The following is a 14,094-nucleotide window of genomic DNA, read 5'->3' as shown; positions in this document are numbered from 1 at the left end:
GGGACCCATCATAATAGCGTGCGCTGGGACCCATCATAATAGTGTGCGCTGGGGCCCATCATAACTACCTTAAGCCACTAGTTATAATTCTTTTGAAGGTGTACTTTTTGCAACTTTCGCACATTTAATGCACACAGCAGAGTGCAACTGACCGCAAATGACCAAAGGCCTCACCTGCAGTAGGTAGTTGAGTCTGGACAGTGATTCAAGGAAAATATCAGCTCCCTTATTGGAAAACTCATAGCGTCCGGCGATGAAGAAGAAGAGGGTTTTCTCCAGGTTGAAATCCAGATGACTGTCAGAAGGTGAAGAATTACATTTACTCTCCAGTCAAGACATCGTCATTTTCTGAAGTAGCTTGTTTCTGACAATATGTGAATGGCCCTCTCCAGTTATGACACAACACTATTTCAGAGAACCTTAATAAAACAAAAGAAGATGGATCAGAACTACGTTAATCAACTCCACCCACCCATAGAAGTGTCCTCTGACAAACTCCTGGATGCGGGCCTTGCTGGTGGAGTGCAGGTTCTGAAACTCATGCATGGCTGAGAACTTCTTCACATTCAGCCCGTTCGGTGTTACCACATCTGTGCAATCAACACAGCAATAGGAGAGCTTCAGTTGCAGTTTCAACTTATTTATCATCATATACACAACAATTACAGAGAAGCAGTCGGCAATGAAAATCTTAGATGTCAGGCTCCCTCAAAATACGTATTAAATATGTATAAAGAAAAACACACAAAAGTTTTAATCTAAGACGTAAAGTAGTGCAGACGTTAAAACATAATATATAATGTGTATATAATATACATTTTAAACAAATTCACTTGTTGTAGACACTAATTGCAAAATGTATAAACTGAATATAAAGAGGAATGTAGTATACGGTATGTATATGCATAATGAGAAGTAATTATCAAATGAATTAAGCATATAAAACCAGACTGTTGTTGGCTGGGTGCAGGGTGGGGCAGAGACAATGTAGGGGTCTGGGACACTGGCAAGGAAAGTTTGTGTCTCTGTACTTGTCATTTGCAGGGATGGATGAGAGTTAGTCTAACAGGCATTGGACTTGCCTGGTTCAGCATCCTCCTTCACTTTGGCTCACTGAGCGGAGAGCACACTGTTCTCCTATTGGAGTGCCTCTACACCTCCTCTGAGGTCAGATGCAAAGGTCTCATTGTCTCTCTTGAGCTGATGGACCTCCTCTTTAAGCTGCTGCAGAATGTTGTCTGGGGGCCAGACAGCTTGGCCAGGGTCAACTCGTTGAATTCAGCAAAGTTCAGCTCCAACAGAGCCCTACTCTCCTTCAGCAGGTTGGTGGAGCTGGCAGGTGTGGGGTTCTCTATTGGGCTCTCATCATCTTCACTGTCGGAGGAGACGTTGATCTCCTCAGGTTTCAACAGGGGAATGCCTCTTTAAATGATTCCAGGTTGGCTTCATTACCTTGGACCGTGACTTTCCTTTGGTGTAGTATGTGATGGTATGCAGAGGGTTATCTTTGTCAAGGTGTTTATCTACAAATGTGTAATCCGAACCGATGCCATCACAGGATTCACATGCATAGTTGCTGCACTGCATCTTTCAGCCAAGAATATGAGCTCTTCTTCCTTCCTTCTTTTTGTTGGGCATTGTCGGAGAAGAGGACCTCTTGGTTTTAACGCAGTGTTTCTCCCGAGCCCGAGCTGCTGCACTTTTAAATTTAGTAGGGTATTCAATGTCCCTGTTCTCTGCTCTGAGCGTTATGATGTTTATCTCTGCCTCCTGTTTAGTATCCATGGCGACCACTTCTTTGTTTCACGGTATGCTAGGCTAATCGTTAGCTTTTCTTGCCTGAAAACACATTTTCTTTTCTTTGCTTGCACTATTGGGACACACTACTTTACCATAACACTGCACATTGAACTTTGATCCTCTTGCTCATATATCTGCTGTGCAGAGGATTGTGGGTGTTAACAGCAGAAAAGCATGCTGGCTGGCCTGTGACCGGATGCAGTAGGACATCCTGGTACTTTTGGCATAATGCATTTGACAAACTATGTATTGGGACTTACACATCTTTTCTGGCACACTAAAGTATGGTAGTATTGGAATGCACAGTCTGTGGAGCTGACTTGAGTGCAGTGAAAAGCTTTCCCACCTGGCGTCCTGTGCAGCATGTGGCTGGCTTCCACGGCGGTGATCTGGGAAACTGTGGTGAAGACGTGAGCGCAGTGTACCGCTGCTCTCTCCAGGCAGTAACGATGGTAGATCTGCCTCTCTCCCGCCTCCTTGTCAATGTCGAACTACAACACACACACGCGCACACACACACACACACAGAGGACGGGTCGATACTGTGTGAGGGGCAATTATTTCAAGGATTCTCATTTTGAACCTTGTAGGTTCAAAATGGAATTATTTATAAAAACATATTTAAGCAGTGAAAGTAAGAACATTTAATTGAACTGCATTTTTTTACAGAATCAGCCCAGCTGGACGAGTTCGGATGGACTGGCATTAAACACACCTATTCCAATATTCATGCTGATGATTTAGCGTGTCATCATTGTAAAGGATGAGTCTCATTACTGTGATATTTTACAACATCAGTGATGTAGTTCAGTATTCGTAACCTAGTTACATGTATAGACCTGCCTCTCGATGCTATTAAACGTCTCTGAGCAGTGACGCATAAAAAGTGTTTTCTGGGAAACTGTAGCTCACATAAAGTAGTGGCTGAGATCCTGGCAGCGCAGCCTGTGCTGCTACACTAGTTCCACGGTCTGACTGAGTGGGCTTATTCGGGTATTATTGTGAGTGCGGGTTCCTCTCAAGGTTAAGAGGGCCGTGCTCTCATGGACCGAGGTGCCTATTTAATCCTGTCTCTTTAAAACAGAGTTGCACCAAAGCAGGTCATATGTATAGGCTGCTGTAAAAAATGACTGTAATGCTGTGCTTGCCTAACATGTTTTCTGTTCCTGTGTGAATATGACAGTAAGGTACGAAAGTTATGAACGAATAATGTTATTATGTTTTTGTTTTTTCAGACATTTCTATTTGGGGCTGTATCCCTGTAGAGAAATCATGCTAATGTTGTTATAATCATTAGCCTATACTAATTATTTTAATATTCGAATGGTTTTGACATTGTTCCCCACTGTTCATGAGTGTTTAGATAACTTGTTTAGGAACAAACTTTGTCATTTTGCTTGGCTATATTTGCTTATTTTTTGGTGCTGTGTCTACTGTATTTCGGAGCTACCTCTTGGAAGCGTGCTTACGATCTGACACCTGGTCACTACGTTTCTTTAGTCGCCCAGAAACACAAAGTAAGTAAATACAGGCTGAGGACAGGGTCTCTACAGTAACTGACTGGTTACTGTCTGGTTGATCCTAATGCTATGTTCACACCACAACGATAAAAGCAATCAAACAACCCAGCGTGGCCAGCTACATTGTAGCAAACCGTGTTGCTCAAGTGCTGTTGACATCGTTATGTGGTTAAACAGCATCTTTGCTTTGTAGTGGGTCACGCCCGTCATACAGCGATAAGTACCGGGCGTCGGCTCATAGCTTCATGTCACTTCCTTTGAAAATGTCTTGTAAAAAGTTGCCATGTCGCTGGTTTTGTATACGCAGCCTAAGATCAAAGCTGTAGAGCAGAGGTCTTCAACAGGGGGTCCTGTTTTTTTCCCAAACATGAATGTGTCCATTATGTTAATAGTTCAGTATTGTATGAAAGATAACAGGTATGTTTATGCATGGCAGTGGCACTAATAGGCCATCACTCATTTTTCGTTTCAACATTCATGTTTAAAATAGAAACGTCAATCTGAGTATCTTGTATGCATGATTATCATGCAATTAACAGACAATGTTGATATTGGCATTGGTATCAGCTGACAAGGTATGTTTATAAATGGCAGTGGCACGGCCTCCCTACTCACTGTACCTTGCACATGTTTAAAATAAAGACATGAGTATATGAACCTGTGTATTATTTGAATAGCTTAGTATTGAATGCACAGTAAAGAGGTATGTTTATACATGGCACTAGGCCCAGTTTAATATAAAACACAATTTTATACAATATGTATAGTCGGGGGTCCCTGCTCCATCTCTCTATCAGTTTGGGGGTCCTTGGCCTGAAAAACATTGAAGACCCCTGCTGTAGAGGCTCAGAATCCTATTTTTTTTATTGTATTACAGTAATGTATGTCTTTCTGGATAATACATGTTATTGTGAAACTCTGACATATAGCACAGACAAACAGTGACTCTGGGAACCAGACTAGTGTTTTTACTACAAGACATTTATTTTCAATGGAACGCGGTGTTATGAATCACAAACACTTCAAATCAAAGATGAGCTGGTCTCAACTTTATTCAGGGCTTTAATGACGCGTTGAATATATCTTCAAATTCTGATGGTAAAGACAACATATTTCAGAGACATATTGATGCTCCACCATCACAGCTCGTCACTGCACGCTGTGGTGTGTTTACTCAACGGCACATGTTCCGTTACACTCGTTGGTTGTAGGTCTGTTCAAAGACAGTTTTGTTCCCCTTGGAATGAATGAACTGGGAGGTTCCTCACCAATTGTCATTAGTTACTGCCAATTAAACCTCAAAATGTTTTGGTTATCTACTCAGGAGATACAACTACTATGTCACATGAAATGAAAGAAAGATGAAGATTACTGTTTGTTAAACCATTTCATTTAATGTAATGTATTCAATGCATTTCTCCAGCTCCATGTTCTGCTTTGTTTCCTTTATCCTGGCTACATCGTGTCAACAGAACTGAAAATGCATATTGATATGATTCCTCTAGAATTGCTGTTACAAACTCCTTGTCTGTCAATTATCCATTCAGCCATTGGCCTTTACCTCCAAACTGACCTTTAGGATGCCAATTACAAACATCACCCTGAGCCCTCAACACACAACTCAACATCACTAATGATGCTCTAAGTGGCTGTAAGAGGCTGTGATCTGTTGGCTTGAACCTTTGAATGTGAAGATGAATCTGGTGAACACAACTACGTGTGCATGTATGGCTGCAAAAATGCATATTGCTATTGTCATGGTTTGTGGATTTGAATATGTTGTTCATGTGGACAAGCAGAGATGTGTGGAGATCTCCAGGTCAATATGAGCACTCATGGTTCATCACATGGGCAGCATGAGAACACCTTGTGGTTTTGGTTGCAGATAGAAAGTCATATGGGGACTTCATGTGTTGTTTTGCAGGTCGAGGAGTTACATCTGAGAGTATTTTCTCACCTCGGACGCTTTCAAAACCTGTGGATTACTGTGGCTCCAAATGATTGTCCAGCAATCAAGCAATTAAACAGGACTTTGTCAAAGTTCCTGGAATGTTGAAGACACCTGTTTTCAACAAGCAGCCACCATCATGACCAACAGTTGAAACCAATGAGGGAGTCCCTTTGTAATCGTTAAAACTACTGGCTGCTCAATACTGGTGTTAAAAACGTTTTGACTGTATGTGAATCTTTTCAGAATGTCTCAACGTACACAAAGCCAGCCGTTAAGGCTCTATGGAGGGTACACTGGAGTTTTAAACTAAGTTCTTGTTGGATGGTCAAACAGCGTCTGAATCCCCTCCCCCAACACACCGCTGGATTGGAACTACTCCATGCAGTGATTGGTCAGGTGTTTATGAAGTTGGCAGAATTTGCACCTGAAACTAGACTCCCCTCTCTTTTTCCCAAATCTTCATATAAATACGTCACTTTTCATGCAACACCATGAGAAACAGATACTTTGATTGAAACCTTTTATAATTTCTTATTAGTAGTGGCTGTTTAGAGCTGCTCAAAAACTCATGAGCTCCAGCCACGAACACGTAAAAGCATGTTGAAAAATCCACATTCTTAAAATCAAGCTATTCTGAAATATAACAAAGCTAGAATAGAAATCTGACTTGGTACAGGCAGATACTCAATATTAAAGGATTGAAATGTGTTCAGGATCAACTGCACCCCATCAATCTATCCCTTCATCTAGCTACAGTCAATAGATATCGGCTCTCACTTCAGTCTTCTCCAGATCGTTCAATTCGTCAACGTGCTACCAGTGCTTTCGTGTTTGCTCAAATCAATCATTGATACAAGAGAGGTGGATCTTAGTTGGTAATTATTGAAATATTTGTCTTTCTATTTGTGATTGATCATCTGGGAGATCTTGTGCTTCTAGAGAGTGCCAGCCGATCAGAGCCTGCTTTTGTTACAGTAATAATGTAGCAATGGCCTGCTCTGTGACCGTATTTGTTACACTGTAGTTTTCAGCAGTGACAGTATGTGCATGCTTCTAAATACTGATTGGCCAAACTCTGACCAAGACTTCCTCTTCCGTGAGTCGGTCATTGGTTACAAGCTGATTAGCAGCAAGAGAAGCGAGAATGGAGCTGGAGTTAAGAGACAACGTGTACGACCGGATTGTTTCACAAGAAGCCTTTACTCACTTAAAAGTTTAATATTTAGTGGATAAAAGGTTTCAGCCAATGCGTTCTGCCTCTGCTCTCCACACAGACTGATCACCTGCATCCAACCAAAGCCCGCTCAAATGTGACGAGTCAGCCAAGATTACAAACGGACACCAGAATGCTTCATCTTGTCCCGTTGCCTACAGGTTCTGCATTCATATGCAGATATCTGTTTTATAGAGATTATGATGAACCTCTCACCTTTTCCAGGTTGTTGTAAAAGTCAGCATTTCCAGCGCAGAGATATCGTCCGAGCAGGGTGGCGTGTGTAGTGAAAACCGTTGCCATGGGGATCTTGTGGGAGCGAGACAGAATAACGCCTGGACCCGCCTGCCACTCATGGAAATGAGCAATGACATTAGGCTTATCTCCCAGCTCGTCTGTTAACTGTAAAAGCAAATTGAGAAACAGCCATGGTTACCTAAAGTCCTCTTGTAACTAACTGAAAGCTGCACCATACAAGATCACACTTTGTAACCGTAAGATGGCAGCAGATGAAAGGTTGAAATGTAGGGAATTGGCTGATGAGCAGTGAACAGCAGGCTGAACATCAGCTGACCTCTTTGAAGAACCAGGCGATCAGGGAGCCCAGGATGAGCGAGTCGTTGGCCTCTCGGTCGTGGTAAGGTAGGCCTATCTTGCAGGTCTCCCACAGGTCCCCCTTCCAGCGGTCTAGGTTCCAGGCTGCAGAGCCGATGTCAAACAGGATCACAAATGGACTGCCTTCGATCAGCCAGCGGCCAAAATGAACCTGGAGCATCAACATCAGCAAAGGGAGCCCAGTGAGAGAGCGAACATGTTGGCAGTCAGTTCTCATAATCTATTTCCAGTTGGGTGCACTGAAGACATGCTGTGATGAGAGCGCCACACAGCTGCTGGCAAGTAACAGTGGTAGAGAAGGTTCAGTGTCTTCTCTTAAGTAGAAGAAGAATCCCTATATGTGGTCACTCTACAGTACATTTAAGATTTGACTTAAGAAAGTACTTAAGAAAGTAAAAACGGTGCCCTATTTGTAAGGAACATGCATTTGTAGGATGAGCAGCACAGCTGAGTATGTGGGTTGCGCCCATGAAACATTTGCCAAATCTTCTCTGCCAAACAGCTTATTCTGCTGTTGCTATCGACTCTTGGTTGGTGTTGTTTGGTGGATTGGATGATTGAAGTCTGTCAGTAACAAGGAAGAAACAAGACATATTGGCAATTTTACAATTTATTCATTTAACAAACAGGAGCCTCAGTAGCGTGTGGAAGAACCATACACAGCCACAACAGCCTGGCTCCACCTCCTCATGCTGGTCACCAGCCTGCTCACACACTGCTGTGGGATGGCATTCCACTCCTCAAGCAGGATTTGTCGCAAGTCAGCCAACGTGGTTGTGTTGGTCACTCTGGCACGAACAGCTGGTCCCACAAGTGTTCACTTGGGTTGAGGTCAGGACTGCTGGCAGGCCATTCCATCCTCTCTACTCCCACATTCTGGAGGTACTCTCTGATAAACCGCTCTGTGGGGGCGAGCGTTGTCATCTTGGAGGATGGAGTTCGGTCCCAGACTGTGGAGAAATGGGATTACCACTGGTTGCAGAATCTCATCTCGATATCTCTCTGCATTGAGATTGCCTCCAATGAAGACAAGCCTCGTTTTTCCAGTGATGGAGATGCCGCCCCACACCATCACACTGCCTCCACCAATGGGTGTTACTCTATCGGTGCAGCAATCAGCATAGCGTTCTCCCCGTCTTCTCCACACTTTGACCCTACGATCCAACTTCCTTAGGCAGAATCTGGACTCATCGCTGAACATCACGTTCCTCCACATGCAACCCTGTCTCCTAAAAATTACGTTCCCCCAAAACTAAAATGCATTCTAAATTACGTTTGACCATAAACGTATTTTCTCCCTGATCACGTTTGTGTTTGACGTATTACAAATACGTTTCTAATCAACATTTTAACCTTTTTTTCCCTCTCCATCACCGCCTCTCATTCGCACTATTACGCGGTCAGAATACTACCACAACACGCCGCCTGTCTCTGGCAGAAATGCGCTCATCCACGCACGGGAACAACACCGAGTTGTCGGCCGAGATACCACCAAAACACCCCGCCTGTCTCCAGCAGAAACGCGCTCATCCAGGCCGAGCAACGAGGAACATTACGCGGCTACAATACCTCCACAAAGGCCCGCGTGTAAAATCCGGGAGTAACCGTGACTCTCTTAAGGGTTAGGTTTGGGTGGGGACGTGGCTTCCTAGTGGAAGTTTTGGTTAGGGTTAGGGCAGGGTTAGGGTTAGATGGATACAAATAAATAAAATATACCTCCATAACACCCCGCGACTCTCGGCTCATACCTCCCCAGCAACGAGGCACATCACCCAGCCACAATACCTCCAGAATGTCCCCCGGGTGAAATCCGGGACTTGGTTTTATGGTTCCGAGTGGTGGGCACTCACCCATTGGCACCGGACGCCAGGTCTCCAGCCGCCCCCGCCGTGAGGCACGTCGTCAGGTCTGTCAGCCCTCGGAACAGGCCGCAGGGCAACAACTTGTGGGTGGCGGGGGTAGAGGCGAGGCAGATCACAGAAAAATAATAAAGACTAGAGTATGGCAAAGATATGTTGATGAGAAACGTATTTGTAATACGTCAAACACAAACGTAATCAGGGAGAAAATACGTTTATGGTCAAACGTAATTGAGAATGCATTTTAGTTTTGGGGGAACGTAATTTTGAGGAGACAGGACTGCCACATGTTCAGGCAGAGAAGATTTCACAAATTTTTCATGGGTGCAACCCACATACTCAGCTGTGCTGCTCATCCCAGAAATGCATGATCCTTACAAATGGGGCACCGTTTGAAAGGTGAATAAACAGGCTTTCCAACGGTATACAATTTATTGCCAAGAAGCATTGCTACAACAGAGAAATAATCTACCAACACACAATTTTCCGAACTTTTTGTTCTTATATATGTACTCTCTCTCTTACCTGGCAGCCGTTGTGGATTAGAGCGTCCATGGCCTTCCTGATGGCGGGGTTTGGTGGCTCGCAGCCCTCCACCTGGGTCTTAAAGTTCTTTTCGAAGTAGGGCCCCATCATGTAGTAGTTCTCCCCCCATTCATCCACCGTGATCTTGGCTTTGGTCTGGATCACTGTGTAGATTCCTCCAACTGCAGGTTCACATGCAAAGAAAAGACAGCTCTGAACCTGTTTGTTTTACTTCTTCTCTACACTAAACATTAACATCATTGAATAAGATGAATGCATTTTTATATTTGGGACCCTGTTCTACTTAAACCTATGAATAAATGTCAAAGGTCAGATGGTCAAAAGTGCTGACAAAATGAGCTATAATGCTTGGTTGTAACCCCTCATTTAAATTTTTTTATTTGTTTCAAGTGACATGTGGACATCAACGTTTGGTTGTGTCCCATCTTCCTCAATAGGAAAAGATGCTTTAAAACGCTCCCTGAACAGCTGTTGTTGTTTATCGGTTCACTGAACTTGACATATTGCTGGTGTGGATCGTAGGTGTGGATTGTAGGTGTGGACTGTAGGTGTGGACTGTAGGTGTGGATTGTAGGTGTGGGTGGTAGGTGTGGACTGTACGTGTGGACTGTAGGTGTGGACTGTAGGTGTGGATCGTAGGTGTGGATCGTAGGTGTGGACTGTAGGTGTGGACTGTAGGTGTGGATCGTAGGTGTGGACAGTAGGTGTGGACTGTAGGTGTGGATTGTAGGTGCGGATCGTAGGTGCGGATCGTAGGTGCGGATTGTAGGCCTCATGAAGTCAGAAAACTCAGTGTAAGAGTTTGACTGAAGTAAAACATTCTTGTGTCATTTGTTATCAGGCTTGTGTAGGTCGATAGTGATAACTGTTTTTTAACAGGTGAATCTCAATTCTACATGTATATAGGCCATCATGAGTTTTGAATGCAAATGTTTCTTCATTTTCAAAAAGCCCTGGATATTCTGAATGAGCCAATTTGCAATACATCCATGAGGGGAGCTACTACGAGACCTAGAGAGGGACAGTGTGCCAAGAGAAATGTTAGAACCTTATACCTTTGACTGTTGGTTTGGGATCTTAAAAGTCATCTGAGATGGTAAATACACTTGTACTTTAATCGCTCCTTTCTAGTCCTTGACCACTCAAAGCGCTGTGCACTACATGTCAACATTCACCCATCCACACACACTCATAGTCATGATAGAAGCTACCATACAAGGTTTCACCTGCTCATCAGGATCTAAACTAATCATTCACACATACACACCGGTGGCAACCGGTGATTTACTGATGATTGACATACTGATGATTTAATGCACATAAAAAATGGAAAATTAAAACACAAACTGATCTCAGAACTCATTACTAACTTTACTTCTTCCCCGGAGTATTTGTGCTTTCTCGCCTCACAGGTTCCTGTGTATCCGGGTTATACCTGGACCTGGTCTTGCCTCCTGCCGTGGTTCTGTCATACATTGAATGTGCTGTAATTACATTGAATGTGTTGTAATTCACGTATCCTGTTCTACACATGACATCTATTGCATTTCTGTCCATCCTGGGAGAGGATCCTCCTCTGTTGCTCTCCCTAAGGTTTCTTCCTCTTTTCTCCCCGTTAAAGGGGTTTTTTGGGGGAGTTTTTCCTGTTCTGATGTGAGGGTCCTGGGACAAGAGGATGTCAAATGTGTACATATTGTAAAGCCCTCTGAGGCAAATTTGTAATTTGTGATTTTGGGCTATACAAAAATAAATTGAATTGAAATTGAATTGAATTGAATTGAATTGAATAGAACAGGCCATCCACTATCGGGGATTCAATCTCCGGTTCCTCCAGTCCACATGGCAAGACCTCCAAGTTCCTCCTGCAGGCTGTGCTATGGGTGTGTATGTGTGAATCATTAGATTAGATCCTGATGAGTAGATGACACCTTGCATAGTAGCCTCTGCCATCAGATTAATGTGTGAGTGACCGATGAATGATGACATGTAGTGTTAAAGCGCTTTGAGTGGTCGGACTAGAAAGGCTTTATGTAAGTCCATCTACCATTCAATGTCCTCTCTGTTTTTACCATTTCATTATGGCTGCTTATCCCTAGTATTCCAGCAAATGATATTTTACCTTTTAATTTTCTTTTTCCTCTTTCATATAATTTCTGCATGTAAAATGATGATGCATACTTTCTGTAGACGGACGCAAAGCAAAGTGTGTTTATCCAATACTGGAATCCTCTTCTATTAAACCTAAATGCTCTAATGGGTCTCCAGTAATCCTGTGCTGATACTGGGCTATTTTGTGTAGTTTGTCAAACACAGACAGAATTTTCTATCTTGTAACAGAATAAAACATGCGGAAATGTTTTTCCCAGTCTCTCAGGTGGCAACAAAAAGACAAATATTGATATGAACGACCATGAAAATGCCCATAATGACGTCTAAAGTGCATCAGAGAGCTGGCGTTAGATAAGAGCTGAGAGCAGAGACAACAGCAGAAAGGCCAATAACCTCTGAACTGTTTGACAACATGACCACGCACTGACTGCGTAGCAAGCAGACAAGCTCAGATTCACATCGTGAAAATGGTTAGACAGATCATGAACATGAACAGATTGAACATGCACATTTCACAGATGCACAGTGCTTCAGGTGCTATCAAGTCAAAATCATAGATTACAGGAAACACTAATCACAATATGAAAGCAAAGAATATTATAAGACATTGATCAGATATGGTATGTGTGACCACTGTCTTTCAACCACACCATTATATAACCACAGCATGATTACATTAGCCTTACACACCACAGGATACTGGAGGACATACTGGGGCCCAAACCAAAGGTTGATGTAGTCACTGATGGACAATCAAGTAACAGGTTACAAAACCTCCACAGTCCCCATAGTACAGAGATCATGACCTGAGTATCATCAGTAGTATGTTTCTGTCTTAAGTCAAGGCTGAAGTCAAATCAAGGTATCATCACAAACCCACTTTCACCTTAACTTCATGTCCAGGGATTGATTTATTCAGTTTGTCAAATGTTTCCATGTTAGTGCCTTTGATTTCATTGTTGACACATGTTAGTATCAGGAGGCCAAACCGGCCAGTGATAGCTGTTCCTCTTCCACCACTTATCTGCAGCTTAATGTTTAACTCTTCAGAGGGAACTGATGCTCACTGCATTTCAATATTTGCTCTTTAAGGGGTAAAGAGGCAGTTTACACAAAGTAATACTAACACTACCAGAGTTTTACAGTTGTTGTTATGCAGTCAGAGAAATCTTCAGTTTCCTTCCAAAGTCAATTCATGTTTTCATTTCCTTTGATCTTACACCTATACTGTATCAACATACTTAATCAGGACATGAGCACTTGTTTCAAGTAGAGTGAAATAAAAAAGAAAGATGTAATTTTCAGTATTCTGAATGAAGGCCTTCTGTAGTTGAACTCATGCTTACTGCATGGATGCATCAATTCAAACATGTCATTTCTTTTGGTAATGTGTGCATCATCACACTTGTGATCTGACCTTTGTTGGTGACCTCCCAGGCCACCTCGAAAAGCAGCAGGTCCTCCACAGGCAGCTCGTCTTCCTCCCAGGCCGGCAGCACCCCACTCAGGGACGTCATGGACAGGGAACGCGACAGCGGCATCTTACAACGTCTGGAGGTCAGACAGGTACCACCGGGAATTTAGAGCTGTGGCAGTCTGTAGAGAAATCCTTCAAACAGGTCTGCAGGTGAATCCTGGGCTCAGCTGGGACAGTCCTCCTGGTCAAGGCAAGAGGGACCGATGGGAGTAAAGAGCTTGCACTCCACCTACTAGGGCTGACCTCCAGCCAGCATACACACACAGAGGGTAAAAGGTTTGGTGCAGTTTTTGCTGACAGATAGATAGGCTAGACTTCTTCTGTAGTTGCAGTCCTATGGAGCCCTCTGGCTTGTCATAAGTGTGGTGCAACAATGTCTCAACCTTATTTTGTTCCCATGAGAACATGCCGACCATGAGAGACATTGTGTTGAAAACAGAATGTTAAATACACTTAATATATTAACATGTACTAAAAATTGGACCGTATGTAAACAACAATAGTTAATTGATGACATAATTCATATTTTAGCCGACCATGTATATCACACAGTAACTTATTATATTAATTATCTTTGAAGTTGATACAAATGTCTACAAGGGCTGATTCACTATGCATCACCTGTTTTATAATAATCATCATCATCATCATCATCATCATCAGCACCATCACCATCATCATCAGCACCATCACCATCATTATCATCATCATCATCACCATCATCATTATTATCATTATCATTATCATCATCATCACCATCATTATCATCATCATCACCATCATTATCATCATCATTATCATCATCATCAGCACCATCACCATCATTATCATCACCATCATCATTATCATCATCATCATCACCATCACCATCATCATTATTATCATTATCATCATCACCATCATCATCACCATCATTATCACCATCATCATCATCATCATCATCACCATCATGGCTGTCATCATCATCACCATCATGGCTGTCATCATTATTATCATCACCATCA

At 42.9% G+C, this 14,094-nt stretch overlaps 1 protein-coding gene across 1 annotated transcript in view; it reads right to left on the bottom strand.

The window, feature by feature from the left end:
- The window catches only part of gys2 (glycogen synthase 2), a 38,081-nt gene extending 24,800 nt beyond the window's left edge, over window positions 1-13,281 (bottom strand). Inside the window, exons 1-7 of the mRNA XM_031869918.1 lie at window positions 13,031-13,281; window positions 9,484-9,665; window positions 7,059-7,250; window positions 6,701-6,886; window positions 2,147-2,291; window positions 473-590; window positions 175-295 (exon numbers count right to left, since the gene is read on the bottom strand). Of these exons, the coding sequence (XP_031725778.1) occupies window positions 175-295; window positions 473-590; window positions 2,147-2,291; window positions 6,701-6,886; window positions 7,059-7,250; window positions 9,484-9,665; window positions 13,031-13,154 (1,068 nt within the window). The 5' untranslated portion in view covers window positions 13,155-13,281. The remainder of the gene's footprint in view (window positions 1-174; window positions 296-472; window positions 591-2,146; window positions 2,292-6,700; window positions 6,887-7,058; window positions 7,251-9,483; window positions 9,666-13,030) is intronic.
- Between the last annotated feature and the right edge of the window lie 813 nt (window positions 13,282-14,094).

This window comes from Anarrhichthys ocellatus, unplaced genomic scaffold (genome assembly GCF_004355925.1).
Source record: "Anarrhichthys ocellatus isolate YVR2014 unplaced genomic scaffold, GSC_Weel_1.0 scaffold49, whole genome shotgun sequence".
Lineage (NCBI taxonomy): Eukaryota > Metazoa > Chordata > Actinopteri > Perciformes > Anarhichadidae > Anarrhichthys > Anarrhichthys ocellatus.
Note: the sequence above shows the minus strand (reverse complement) of the source record. Positions and strands in the feature narration are given on the sequence as shown.